Raw genomic sequence first — 14,172 nt, 5'->3', positions numbered from 1 at the left:
CCTGCTGGGAGGCCCACTACCTGGGCAGGTGGCCTCGTTGGGTGTGGGAAGTGGACTACCTCATTGTGCTGTCGGGCTGAGCCAGGCAGGTGGTCAGATGCCTCAGGGCTGGCAGGGCTAACCAGGGACGAGGTGTGGAAAGTATTTTAGGGTTGGTTTTGTTCCTTATGAGAACGGCGAAGGTGCCTGGGCACGTGGTATTGAAGACTGAGCTGAAAGGTGGAGGAAGCTTTGTTCTTTGGAGGGGACATGTGTCTAGGGAGCAGTGCAGGGGACGCCTAGATAGCGCTCCCTCCTCGTCTGTCCTGGGGCACTTGGGGCCCCCCAGCTCAGCCTGGCCTGATGGTTCTGACTGGGCCGTGGGTTATTTCCCTGAAGTGGGCAGTACTGATAAGTGAGCAGTGACACCCTCCCCCCTCCTTCCCCCATTTACTGTTGAAACAGAAACACCCAACCGGCTCTTCCAGTGTGGCTCACCTGTTCCCGGACAGGCATGCTTCTGCCCCGCCCCAGGTGGGGCCTTGCACTTTGGGAGCACTGGATTAGTGGGGAAGGCCAGGAATCCCAGGCCACGTGTGCGTGTGCGTGTGCGTGTGCGTGTGTGTGTGTGTGTGTGTGTGTGTGTGTGTGTATGAATGAGAGTGTGTGTGAGAGAGAGGGAATGGGGGATGTGGTACATGAGCAGGGAGGCCAGGAGTCAGAGGTCAGAGGTCGGTCAGTGCTGAAGTCAGAGGCCAGGGTCCTTTCCTGTGATTGAGATCGATAGTTGGGGGGTCCTTAAGTCAGCCCCCTTTTCTGGTTCATTCCTGGATGCTCATTTTCCCCAAAGCAGCCTAGGAGAGGAGCAGGCAGCCCAGGTGGTGGCTGGGGTGGGTGGTTGGGTTTACTGGCTGTCTACTCTCTGCAAGGCCTGTGCTGGGTACAGGTGGTGTGTCGGTTTATTCCTGCTGAGGGCTGAGCACCCGCTACCCTGAGCCTTACCCACACTCCTGCAGGACAGGCCTGGCTCATCTCGGCTCCCAGTGCTCCCATAAGCCCTTGGTGAGGAGAGTGAACCGGGGTCCCATGTTCGCAGCGTCCACATCCTTGTGGCTCTAACAGCCCCCCCCCCACCCCAGTCAGTCAGGGAGGGACTCGGTGTTGAACCTGATGGTGACCCCATGGGGTGAAGTGATGCAGGAACACTTTGCGTGGGCCCTGCCCGCGGGCAGCCAGCACGCTTGGCAGGAGGCATCCTCCTCATGGAAGTGACCACACCGGGCAGCAAGTGCCAGTGGATAGCAGCTCAGCCTGATGGCAGGAGGTTCCAAGGACTAGGGTGTATCCTTCAGTCCTTCCCGGCTCATCAAGGATGGGGGCATATCAAGCGGTGGGTTCAGATGCCTCGTTGGAAGGACCTTGTGGGAGGTGACTCCTGTGGAGGCAGTGATTCTTCTGTTTGGTGGGCTCCTGAGTAGAGGCACGTCTCACTGGTGTGCTTTGCTGATGCCTTAGCCGACTTGAGTATTTGTCATTTTAATGTTGCTTCGAAGTACCAGAGAAACCTTCCACTATTTAAAGGCATGTACTCGAGAGACTTTTGCAACGTGGTTTGTTAAGGTTTCTTTGGGTTTTTGCAAAGGCCACCTATTCAGAAAGCTGAGGGAGGGGAGCCCCTTGTACTTGCAATGGGCTGGAGAGGCCATCAGACTTGGATTCTTGAAGCCTAGTTTTCAGCCCAAATTTACCTTTGGCAAACGTGGAGGGACCTGGTCCAACCTCTGTGTGACACGGGGTGATGGCATTGGTTCGCCCTCAGGAGAGTACGGTGACCTGACATGCATTCTGTCGGGGTTTCTAGTGGCCAAGAGGGAGGTGGCCCTGGGGGTCGTGGGGTGGGCGCTGGAACACACAGGGCCCAGAGGCTCATGGGCTGCAAGTGGGCTGCTGGTGGATGGGCCTGGGGCGGGGGCGGGGGGGTCCTGCATCTCTTGGGGAGGAGAGGTGTCCTTGTCACCTGTGATTTTGTTGCTGCCCCCGCCCCGTGGGTCCCTGAAGGACACTGCTGAAGCTGGAGGTCTTAGCTGCATCTTCTTGACCTCTGGAGGGGTGGCTGGGGGGCGGGCTGGCTGGAGGTCCGTGTTAGACACGAGGCCGCCAGCAGCCCCTCAGGTTCGTGCCTGGGCCATTTCCTGTGGCCTGGCCCTCACTCCTTTCCCCATAGGCGGGGTGCACTGAGGCTCTGTGAGCTGGAAGCACCTGGAATGCTGCGGGACGGTCACCTGAGTTGGCGCTGGGTGTCTGTATTTTTTTTTTTTCAATCTGTGCTTTCATTTGTTTTGCATTTGGTGCCGAGCACAGCAGTTCACAGCTCGTGTAGTTACAGTTAGCCTTTTAAGTGAAGATGTATACTTATTTTATGTATTTATTTATTTGATAGACACAGCCAGAGAGGGAACACAAGCAGGGGGAGTGGGAGGGGGAGAAGCAGGATTCCCGCGGAGCAGGGAGCCTGATGTGGGGCTCGATCCCAGGACCCCGGGATCATGACCTGAGCCGAAGGCAGATGCTTAATGACTGAGCCACCCAGATGCCCCTAAAAGACTTAATTTCTTTAGAGTGGTTTGGGGTCAGAACAAAATTGAGGGGAAGGTAGAGAGATTTCTCACACACCGCGCCCTACTCACGCCCAGGCTCCCCGCTGTCAGCATCCAGCAGCGGAGAGTACGCTCGTAACTGATGAACCGGCGTTGACACACTGTCATCCCCCAGAGTCCACACTTCTATCTGGGGTCATCCTGGTGGTGTGCATTCATGGGCTCACGCGGGTGAGGACATATATCTGTCATCACAGTGTCACACAAGCTTTCACTGCCCTGAACATCCTCTGTGCTTCCTGTCTGTCCCTGACTCTGACAGTTCCATATTGTCACCTTTCCCAGAATGTCATACAGTTGGACTCACACCGTCTGTTGCCGTTTCACACTGGCTGTTTTACTAGTAATGGGTGTTTAAGGTTCTTTTTTTTTTTTTTTTTTTTTAAAGATTTTATTTATTTGAGAGAGAGAGAGAGTGAGGGGAGGAGCAGAGGGGGAGAGGGAGGGACAAGCAGATTCAGGCAGATTCCCCGATGCAGGCTCGATCCCATGACCCCAAGATCATTACCTGATCCGAAAGCAAGAGTCGGCGGGTTAGCTGAGCCACCCAGGCGCCCGCGTTTAAGGTCCTTAAACCTTACGGCTTTTCATGGCTGGATAGCTCTTTCCTTTTAGTGCGTATAGCATTCCCTTGTCTGGATGGACTACAGTTTGTTTATTCATCCATCCACCTACTGAAGGACATCTCGGTGGCTTACAGGGATTTGCCTTTTAAACCTGGTCCTGGTGGACAGCGGGGTCTGGAGCCAGGTGCACAATGGCTGTCAGTGGTTGTAAGCACTGTATCTGTCATGTGCCAACGAACTAATCTCTCTAGGTCTTGGGGAGGCAGCAGCCCCAGAGGAGCCTGAGTGGGGATGACAGATGTGTCTTTTGGGCCTGGTTCTCACGTCTCCTGCTCCCTGGAGAGGAGTGGGCCTGAGCTGTGCCCGGTGCCGTCGCGGGACTTCTGGCTGGAGAGGCACACAGCCCCTTGGGGCAGGGGCCACGTCCACGCTGGGGGACGTCTCAGGGGAGGATCAGAAAATGAGCTTTGAGGTGTTGCCTTGGATCTCATCTGGTGCAGTACCCTAGCACTAACAGCCCAATGTGTGTGGCCAGGGCGGGGCAGGCCATTGGATTAAGAGATTTCTGGCTCCTGCTGACAGAGGAATCTGTTAATGATTGTGAGAATTGTCACTATATTTACTGCTTTCCCGACAGGCGGCTTGGCATAGTGCCCAAAGGTGAGCTTGCAGTGCGAGCTGGGGCAGCTCCATCCTGTGTGTCCGGGGCACACGTGCCTCCCCCGGGCGCCGACAGGTGTGCGCTGGGGCGGGGCCGCACCCGCACTGACCGCTCTGCGGGGGAGGGGCAGGCCCGGCCTCCCGGCCTCGGGAAGTGGCCCGGAGTGTAACAGGCAAGTGCTTAGCCCTCTGAGGTCGGGACTGTGGTGTCTCCTGTCCCCTTGTATTTTTGTAGGGGTCTGAGAATCCTCTGAAATTTGTCGCGGAATATTGTGGCAAAGGTGAAGGAGGGGGCATAAGTTGACATTTTTCTTGGAGAGAGCCTCAGGGAAGTTCTCCCACCAGAAATAGTCGTGAGCTCCTGATTTAGAAGTCAGTTTTTTGTACTTAATTTTATCATCGTGTGTTGGAAGATCACCGTTAGCCTCATTTATTTTGTTCAAACAAGTATTTATGTAGAGTCTGCCGTGTGCCAGGCAGCATTCAGGGTGTTGGGAACCAGTCACTGGGGACCAGACAAAGCCCCTGCCCTCCCCAGGCGTCTGTTTCGTTTAACAGGAAGCAGATACAAACAGATTCATCTGTTCAAATATAAGGTCAGGTAGGGAAATGGGTTATGTAGAAGACCAGAGCAGAAGGAGGAATCCGGGCCGATGGGGGTCTGTTAGATGCGGGGGGGAGGGTGGTTGGGAAGGCCTCTCTGCGGAGGGGACACTTGCTGAGCACAGACCCTGGCTGGAGGGTCCAGGTGGAGGGCCCAGGAATGTGAGGCCCCGAGACCATGCTAGGCATGAGGAGGAGTGAGGGGGCAGGTCTGGAGGGAGTGAGGCCAGAAGGCGGCCGGGCCATGGGAAAAGCTCAGAGGACTGGTGAGGGAGCTCTGTGGGAGCCCTTGGGCCATCTGGTTTACCCTGCATCGAGGTGCTGGGACCGTGTGGAGGAGGGACCGTAGGCGCGGGCAGAGCACAAGAAGCAGCCGGGGCAGGCAGTGAGGGTTCTCGTTGTGGAGCTGGGAGCCCGCAGAAGTCTTGGGACTCAGTTCAGTCATCTGTGTATCCCCAGCACGCTCCCTCTGGGGCTGAGGACTGCCCATGGCCAGTCCCCTCCCGTGCTGTCGCTCCTGCTGCGGAGTCTCTCCCAGTCTGGTGGGTCCTAGATTGGTAGAGGTGTTGGGCACAAAGGTCAGGCCCTGGGCTTGATAACAGGCTTATGGCCCTGCTGGGAAGTGCGAGAGCCCCCGCCCTGCCCCTCACCCTCCCAGTGTGCTCAGGCTCCCAGTGAGGGATGCACCCTCTTGAGTCCCTCCCTGAATGAAGGTTTCCTGGCTGTCCTCCCAGCCTGGCCCAGCAGCAGAAACGTCCCACCTTTGGAGAGCTTGCACCCTGAAGGGCTGGCTGTTCATGGGGCGGTGTGTTGAGCTCCTGGGGCACAGCACCACGTGGCCTCAACATCAGTGGTCTTTATGTCCTTTTGGATGGAGAAAGATCACAGTCCACATGGGTCTACAGGGGAAGCAGTGGGGCGGTTGCGGGCCTCACCAAGGTGGCCAATAGGTTCAAAATGCGTGCTGCCCATCACTTGCATATGCTCTCCCGAGGCCAGCCTGGGCCAGAGACAAAAGCCGAAAGAAGACAGGTGTCTGTTGTGCCTTCCCAGTGGGGTGATTGTGGCGGGTGAGGGCTGAGAAGCTCTTGTCTCACGAAATGTAGAGCCCAGGCAACCTCTGTGCAGCACATGGACGTGTATCAGTGAGAGAGAGCTTTCCTTCGGGGCTGGGGTGCAGTGGTGCGAAGACCTGCTGGCGTGGGCCGGGCCTGGGCCAACTGCCTCTCATGGCTGGCCCCTAGGTTGCCTTGTGAGGAAGAGATCTACATTTAGGCAGATTTCAGAAATAAAATATACGCCTAAGACCAGGTCTTTTCAGTCTTGCCCAGCAGGCCCTGTGGTCCAGGAGCCTTGGATGGACACACCGAGGGTGGCATGATTCACATCAGCTTTAGCCTACATCAGCCACGTGGGTATCGGGCCTCCCTGCTGTGTGTGTGCTCTGTCCCTGTCTGAGCGGACTCTGGAGAGCCGGCTGGACGAGGAGCACTGAGCGTCCCCGGTGCTTTTGAGTCTTTCAGATTGTGACATCACAAGAGTTGGAACAGCAGTGGCCGTTGGAAAGCTCTGAGGCTGGAGGAGGTCTGCCCCTGGCCCTGGCCCCGGCCCCAAGCCTCAGGCTCTGTGCAGAGGTGGGGTGGGAGAGGCTGAGCCTAGCAAAGGAGGAGAGCCAGCACTGCAGCGGTCAAGGCTCAGCCATTCTGCCCAGACCTCCCCAGGCATGTGGAACAGTGCCAGGGGCCAGCCGGCACACCCCTGTGGTCTCTTGACAGGAGATAAGGTGAGCCCCACGATTGCCTACACAGCACTGGCCCCGTGGGGTGGTACAGTTGTCTGAACGACACACACAGGCAGGCAGGCAGGCAGGCGGCTTTGATGTGGCCCCGTGTGGGGGTGAGGGTCGAGCACATTACAGGAACAGACAGCAGAGCATCGTCATCTCTTACCCAAGGTATTCTTGGAAATGCTCTTGCTCTGAGTGAGAATTAGGAAATGGCCTTCTATTTTAGGCTCCTTGGTGTGTATTACATGTTGTTGATTTGCTCATGATGGTCATGTGTGCCTGTGGGCCCTTTGAAAGGGTCATGTTGGCAGAGGGGAGACCAGCGGTGGTGGGAGGGCATGAGGAGGCTGGCTCTGATCAGGGGAGCCTTGCACGGAGCCGGGGCCAACTTCAGCACCGGACAATAGGCTGAGTTTTCTGGGCTGAGCGTTTTTGGTGCTAGTGAGGGTGTAGTGTGGAGGAAAAGACAGAGGTCAGACCCAAGTTTGGGCTCCCCTGGGAGAAAGGAAGTCTGGGGCAACAGATGTCCTGGGAAGGTCAGGTTTTGGGAGTAGTCTCTTTAGGAGAAGTAGTTGTGACGGCCTCCCAAGCAAGCAGGCCTTGGGACTTGGGGGAGGGGACAGTGTGGGGGACCAGGTGCACAGCAGACCCAGCTGCCTGTTGTCTGTTTCGAGGGACAGGTTAGGATTCTGAGACAATCCGCAGCCTTCACGACGCACATGTCAGCATGCTGGGGGACGAGGCAGGACCCCGTCCCCCTACCCCATGGCTGGTCATACCATGTCCTGCTTTTTGTCTGGCTGTGCTGTCAGCCGGCTCATTTCCTAGCAGAAAAGGGGAAGTGGTGTTCTCTATCCCAGTGGGATAGAAACTTACAGGACCTCTTAGGTTCTCTTCTCCACTGGCCTCTAGTGGACTTCAGGTGTCTGGCTTGGATGGCCCTGAGTCCCTAGCAGGGACTAGGGACTCAGGGACGATGTCCTTTTGGGTGTGGTGTGTCAGGAGCCCGAAATGGAGAATTGTGTGTCCCTGGGTGGGAAGAGATGCAGAATGGAGTAACCTGTACTTACCAAGAGCCTTTGTATCCCCCGCCCCTGTGGAACAGCCCCATGCCCACGGACTTGGGTAGGAGGATTGCTCTTCCCTAGGCTTCTTCTTAGCACAGTGGGGGTGTCTTTCCTGAGACGCAGGTATGGACTTTGTCCCCTCGGTGCTTGTGGCAGGACCATGGAGCCTCTGGCCAGGGTGGGCTCCCCGTTCCGATGGCCGGGATGTGGCCAAGGCAGTTCAGAGAGCGGGTATCAGAGGCCCTGAGATCTCTGGGAGGGGCTGTGGTTAGCATGGGGTGGTGAGAGCAGAACCTGAGCACAGGCCTCCCGGGGCTTCCTGAAGGACCTACCTCTCGCTGTGCTTGGGCAAGAGAGGAGGCAGCGTCCTCCCAGGAACGCGGGCCGCCCCAGGTCCCTGCCCTCCATGCAGCGTCTGACCACTTGTTCCCAGCAGGGCTGCTTTTCTCTTAGGTTGAACGAAGCGTGGAGAGGCTCTTGGCTGATGCTGTGCTCATTTCCTGTCTGCACGTTTCCTTTTCCCTGCAGGCCTCTGGCTGTACCTGGCAGGGAGCAGCCTGCCCTGTCTCACGTTGATTGGCTCTCCTAATTTTGGGTACAGGTCGGTTCACCGGGACCTGGAGGCCCAGATCGCCATAGTGACGGAGAGCCGGGCCCTGCAGCAGCAGCTTCACCAGGTTGGTCGGGACGATGGGATTTCCCGGGCAGAGTGGGGGGTAGCTGGGTGCTCAGCCTTGCCTGAGTTGCTGCGTCCCCTGAGAACGGTCCCTGCTGTCATCTTGAGTGTGAGAAAGAACCCGAGTCCTCACAAGCCTGCTGGTGGCCGGAAGGCCGGTCCCAAGAGAAGCCCGCCACAGGTCCGCCCTTAGAAGCTACGTGCCCTCCTGCCCCCCTTCCGCTGAGCCGCTCCTGCCCCACGCCCCCAAGAGCTCCCTCCGGTGCGGGCAAGAGCACTGTTCACTCACCCGGACACCCCAGCCTCTAGCAAGAATGCAGGTCAGCCGTAGCGGGTGTGTGGGGGAGGAGCCAGGCTCACTCAGGCCCCAGGACCACCAGCAGGACCTCCGCAGGCCGGCCGGGAAGGCAGAACGGGCACTCAGGGCGCCAGCCGCCTCTGTGAGTAGAGACAGAAGAGGCAGGCCTCAGGAAGCAGCCTGAGCGCCCGTGCACAGGGGCTTCGTGGAGAGGGGAGTAATTTCAAGGGCATGGGCAGCCCCGTCCTCCGTCTCTGAGCCGTAGAGTCCGTGTGCACCTGTCACCTGGATTCTGTCTCACTCCACATTGTCTCCTTGCGGGGCGCTCTGGCTGGGGAATGGGTGCACTGGGAACGGCGCGGAGGGCCTGCGGGTGTGCGGAGTCTGGAGGTGGGCGATGTGAGGGCGGGCAGAAACTCTTGGCTGCCTTGGCACCTTACCCCTGGCCAGGGGATGGTGATCGGCAAAGCAGGTCCCTTTTTCCTTGGGGAGTTCCAGTGTCTTGGAGTTTCTTGTCCTCATGCTCACAGTTGTAATAGGGCTTCTGTCCTTCTGTCCTTCTGTCCATGAGGGGGAGAAGCAAGTGTTCTCCTGAGCATGGGAGCTGGGGGCTCAGGAAACCTAATCCACTCTGGCTGGCTCAGCCTGTGGGGTGCACTGGACATCGGGCGCAGGTGGCCAGCCCAGGACCCACCTGCTCCCCTTGGAAGATACAGGTTGGGCCTGTGTTCTCAGCCACTTGGAAGTGAGGAGAGCAGCCCTTTCTCGAGCTGGGCTTGGAGAGCCTGAGCCCCGTACTGCCGGCTGGCTAACGGCCCAGAGAAGCAGGGGGAGAACCCCATTTCCTCACTGGGGCAGGGATGCAGGGTGGTTCCCCAAGGGTCAGCAGCTATGTCGGCCGTCCTTCTGTGGTGGAATATTTTGTTTTCTGTCTAGAGAAAAACAAAGTTGCTGAGAATTCGTTAGTGCTTTTGTGGGACTGCGTGTGTGGTGGCCTGTGGGAGAGTGCGAGCCCCGTGCCGTGCACGTGAGAGTGGGGCGGTGCCGTGCGCTCCTGTCTGTGACCTTTACGGCAGAGCCTTTCCATGGAGGGGGCCAGCTTCCCTCCTGAGTCACAGGAACACAGATAACGCTGCTGTGGGCCAGACCTCAGAAGCCTCGGCTGTTGACTTTGTGGAGCTTGTATTCTCCAGTGTTTGGGAATGACTGTTGCGAAACTGTGGGAGCCTTTGTTGCTGGACAAGGACACGGTAACTGCCTTGTCCCTGGGACCTGCCTTCTGCCGTCTGGGAATCCTGTCGGCGGCCCAGTGGGGCCGTGGTGCCGGGAAGGCCTTCACGACGAGGGGCCAGAGGAAGTGGCGGTGGTTGCGCTCTGGGTGGCCAGTGCGGAATCTGAGCCGCTCAGCAGGTTTCTTGCTACCGTGAGGCTTCCAGAAAATGAGGAGGTCTCACAGTTGAGGCTCCAGTCGGAGTCACTGGTGCGAGAGGGGCAGGGCCGCACCCCAGTGGGGTCTACTGGACTTCTGGACCAGTTGCAGAGACGCCTCGGTCTGTGAGCCCCTGCCCTGGGGCAGTAGAGTTGTGGGTGTGAACCAGGCCTCAGGCCAGGACCAGTTCCCCAGAGATCTGGGTTGATTTGTGGGGGCAAGTCCCCCAGGCCTGTGCCCAGGGTCCTGGTACTGGCCCCTCTCCCCGACCTCCTGAGTGAGGGGATTGAACCCACATCCTGGATCTGGAGAGAAGCTGGGCCGGTTGTGGTCAGGAACTGTTTTCCCAAATGACATATTTGGGATATTTTCCTTTTCTTCCCAAACCTGAATCCCAGGGGCTTTAGGTTGTGGGAGGGTGGCAGTTCACGCCCCTGCAGCTCTTCCTTTCTTCCGAGGCACACTGATTTCTGTGCTTTTGAAATGCAGAAACGTGTTTCTAGATAATTCCACCTATATACTTAGATGCTGGGACTGCAGCCCCCCACTCCTGCCAGGTGGCCCTACAGTGCCTGGTCCTTGGACTGCCCGGCCACACAACCTCCCCACGGCCCAGAAAGTCCCTAGAACCCCGGCCACCCGTGTCCCTGCTCCCTGTCTTCTCGGGAAGATACAGGGAAGGGCCCTATTTGTATCGCACTGGGAATGGAGAGATATTTTTATCAGAATCCGAAGCCCCTCCCTTCACTTAGTACGCACTATAAAAACTGAAAGCTTCCTGGTTTTGTTCAGAGAACACGGTTTACCACTTGTGACCTGAGAAAGACCCCCTCGAACAGCATTGTAACTTTGATCAGCTGACTTCCTTCTCCAGCCCTGTTGTGGGGTCTGTGAGGAACCTTAAGTGTTTCTGGTAATTTAATTGAAATCTTGGCTGAGTATTTGTTTGAAAGCATAAAGCTGGAGCTGGGTCTGTGGAGAATTCTGCAGGCTCGCCCCCCGGGCCCCAGGCGCCTCCTCCGTCAGGCACGTCCAGCCAGGGCCCGGGGCCCTCGCCTCTGGCAGCCAAGAGCCCGCTTGGCTTGGAAGTGCTGCATGGACCCTGGCTCCGAGAGAGTGGAGAGGGCATGAGCCTGAAAACCATGCAGAGAAAGTCGGGGTCCTGGGTCTGCCTGGACGGGAAAGCTGTGGACACTTCCCGCCGAGTCCTCTGTCCCCCGTTCTTGCTGGGTCATCCCTGCCCCCAGGGAAGAGCCCGTTCAGCTCCCCGGGTGGGTCCAGCAGCATCATCCCAGTGCTCCCTCTGGCGCTCCTGGGCTCACAGCGGGCCCTGTTTTCAAGGCCATTCTGTCGGGTCCTCATGATGGCGCGGGCTAGTCGGTATTTTCCAGACCAAGGGATGCAAGATCGAGAGTGATCGCCCTCTCAGCCCCGAGTGGTGGGAACCAGTAGGATCACTTCCTGACCACTTCGTCAAATACCTTACTAATTAGGAAACACGGGACTTGGAGGGTGTATTGTTTAAGAAAGTGTTTTCTCTCAAAGATTCTGAGCACAGTTTAAGAGAAGGCTTATACAAGTGTTTTCAAACCCATTTTTAAGTATAAAATAAACGTGCATTGTAAAAATTCAGAAAAATTGGAAGACACCTGCCTCTGCTTTCAGCGATGTCCCTGAAGTCACTCCAAGGATTCCCTCTTGTTCTCGGTGTGTGGAAAGGCGTGACCGGTCTTTTTAATGAAATTAGGATTATATTCTCTGTGTCGTCTTCTAGAACACGATCAGCGTGTGGTGCGTGCTGGTTCGTCACACGGGTTTATTATCTTTAATTAGTTGTGGACATTTAGGTGGTTTCCATTTTTCCCTATCATAAATGTCGCTGTGACAGATGGCAGCACACAGAGATCTGGAGTGCATGGCTTTTTTCTTGGGATAAATTCCTGCAAGGGGCGCTTCTTAAGGCTTTGATACCTTTTGCCAAGTTGCTCTCTGGGAAGATGCCGTGACCCCGTCTCCGGCAGCAGAGCACATGGCCTCTTTCGGCTCAGGGTCACTGCAAGACAGAAGAGCTTTTTGCCAACTTGAGAAAAGAGAAACCTCCCATTTCAAGAACGTGTCTTTAAGTTGCACAGCCTTATTTAGTGAGGGTGATTGTGTGCTTTTTTTCTGCCAGCTCTACTTCACTCCACGTCATCTACTCCACACACATGTTGGTCTTAAAAGGGTAGAGACGCGGGCTTCTTAGCTTCCTCGCTAGGGCAGGTTTGACAGGGCGGCTCGCAGGCTGCCTCCCCTGCCTGGCGCCCCAGCACCCCTGCGCCCCAGCGCCCAAGCCGGCTCCACATGGGACATCGGGGCTGATGGGCCATGTCACCTGGTGCTGTGGGGGACCCTAATGCCTGTTTGTTCCTCTCCCTCAGGAGCAGGAGCAGCTCTACCTGCGCTCAGGTGTGGTGTCGTCCGCTACCTTTGAGCAGCCGAGTCGGCAGGTGAAGCTGTGGGTGAAGATGGTGACTCCGCTGATTAAGAACTTCTTCTGAGGACGACAGGTGCTGTCTTGCGAGGCCACGTGTGGGGCCGGGGCTTCTGTCTTGGGGGAGGGGGTTCCCACGACCTCTGTCCCGCGGGTCACCATGGTTGTCACCAGAGTTTTCCAGGCCTGGAGCTAGATTGGGTGGCCCCGTCACCTCACGCCAGCACTGCGGCCCAGGCTGGCATCACTGAGCGGGCGGCCAGGGCGGTGGGAGCAGGAGGGACGCTCGGTGACAGGACATGCTCTGCCCACGTGGGAGGAGCTGCCACTAGGGATGGAGGCTTCCGCTTAGCGCCCGGAGCCACCGGCTGTGGCCCACGGTGGGACGCGAGCAAGGCTGACCCAGGCTGCTGCTTGGCTGTGCGGCTGCCGGTAGAGGAGGGGCCTCTCCCGAGTGACCCTGCCCGCCCCCCGGATGGCCCCAGAGGGGACCCGTCTCCCGGCTCTGGGTGGGGATGTTGGGCAGCCAGCCCAGGTGCGGGGAAGGGGTGCACACGGTTGCACAGCGGGGGCTCCCTTGGGTGCTGGTGCCGGGCTTCTTTCATTAAAACAAAAACATATTTAATTTCATTATTTAGTTTTTCCTCCATATTTTCATTACTTATTTTATTATTTTATTCCAATAATATACAAATTTAGAAAGAAATGGTAGAGATCCGACACCGAGCAGCTAGTTCCTGCCTCTCTTGCCTCCCGAGCAGCCACTTTTGACTCTCCTGTTTCTTCTGACATTTGCATACTGGTCTGTATTTCTAGATAATATGCATATATTGCCACCCCCCCAAATATAAAGTCTCATAAAAAACCCCACCCCAAACCTTGTACCAGTATTACCCCTGACTGAAACATGCGCAAGAATACCTTAGTATCATCAAATACCCCGAACGTGCTCACAGTTTCAGTTCGCCTTATATTTTTTATTTTATTAAAATTTTTCTGTGTGTTTGACTTGAGGTTCCGGGTAAGGTCCAGACCTTGTATGATATGGTGATGTGTCACCTAAGTCTCTTTTCATCTGTGGGTTTCCCTCATTTTTTTTTCTTTGCAAATTTTTTAAGAATGAACCTCATTTTTGTTGCATCTGCCTAAAACATGGTTTGTGTCATCTCACAGCAGGGCATCTTCAAAACACGTAGCATGTAGATTTGTCACAGGCCAGGGTGCCCCCCTCTCCCCGCCACTGCCCTATGTCTCCAGGAGCAGATTTCAAAACCTTGCTGCCCAATCTCTACATCTCCAGGTGCTTGAACCTTCACAGAGAAAGACCTTCCTGAGAGAAGGCCTTCGGGCCCCAGGGTATGGCAGCTCCTCCTTTGTCAGGGCGGGTTGCTTTCCACTCTGCACGTTGCCCTGGAAGCCGCTTCACGTGGCTCCCTCCCGAGGACTGGCGGCTGCCGATGGTCCCCTTCGTGGGCTCTGGAAGGCGTGATTGGCCTCGTCCGCACAGCCTGGCTGTGTGCATGGGGTGCTCCAGTGCTGGGAGCCTCGGCGAAGGCTGAGAGCGAGTGCAGCCCCTCCCCGCCAGGGCCGGCAGATCTGCAGGCTTTAGTGGGTGGGAAGCGGGTGGACTGGTGGCCGTGGCCACACTGCTCCGGGGCAGCAGCACGTCCGTTAACACTGTTTGTCTTCAAACTAGTTATTAAATTGTCCTGTGGGACAGTTAGACTAGAGAAGCCAAAAGAATGTGCCAGGGCACTGGGTTTCTGTTTGGAGAGAGGCTTTTGGTAAACAGCGTTCACATTCCTGCAGATTCTGTGGGACCAGAGTCAACATTGTGCCATGGCCCGGCTTGAGCCCGGCTTGAGCAATCGGGGCCTGTGTCCTCCATGCTCAGCTGCTCCCTTTGTCTCTGCTAACCACCTCAGGCCTGCCCTGGCCCTCCCGCCGGGTGCTCCTCCCACCGGGTGCTCCCCCCCCC

The 14,172-nt window shown here is 56.9% G+C and overlaps 1 protein-coding gene across 11 annotated transcripts in view; it reads left to right on the top strand.

Annotated features, from left to right (window-relative positions):
- PGS1 (phosphatidylglycerophosphate synthase 1) overlaps window positions 1-14,172 on the top strand; it is a 42,340-nt gene that overhangs the window by 20,358 nt on the left and 7,810 nt on the right. For 4 of the 11 annotated variants that reach the window (XR_014140349.1, XM_081804357.1, XM_081804359.1 and 1 more), the window contains exons 8-9: window positions 7,847-7,995; window positions 12,142-12,270. Coding sequence is in view for 6 of the 11 variants with exons in the window: in XM_081804357.1 (XP_081660483.1) it covers window positions 7,847-7,995; window positions 12,142-12,261 (269 nt within the window). In the remaining 5 variants the exon portion in view is untranslated. Of the gene's footprint in view, window positions 1-7,846; window positions 7,996-12,141; window positions 12,825-12,893; window positions 13,335-14,172 lie in introns of those variants that run through there. The other 7 variants (XR_014140351.1, XR_014140350.1, XM_081804358.1 and 4 more) reach the window with 6 other exon arrangements.

The sequence above is a fragment of the Leptonychotes weddellii genome, chromosome 15, assembly GCF_054177405.1.
Source record: "Leptonychotes weddellii isolate Sample4059 chromosome 15, ASM5417740v2, whole genome shotgun sequence".
Lineage (NCBI taxonomy): Eukaryota > Metazoa > Chordata > Mammalia > Carnivora > Phocidae > Leptonychotes > Leptonychotes weddellii.
The sequence above is the reverse complement of the archived record's forward strand: the minus strand, read 5'-3'. Positions and strand labels throughout refer to the sequence as shown.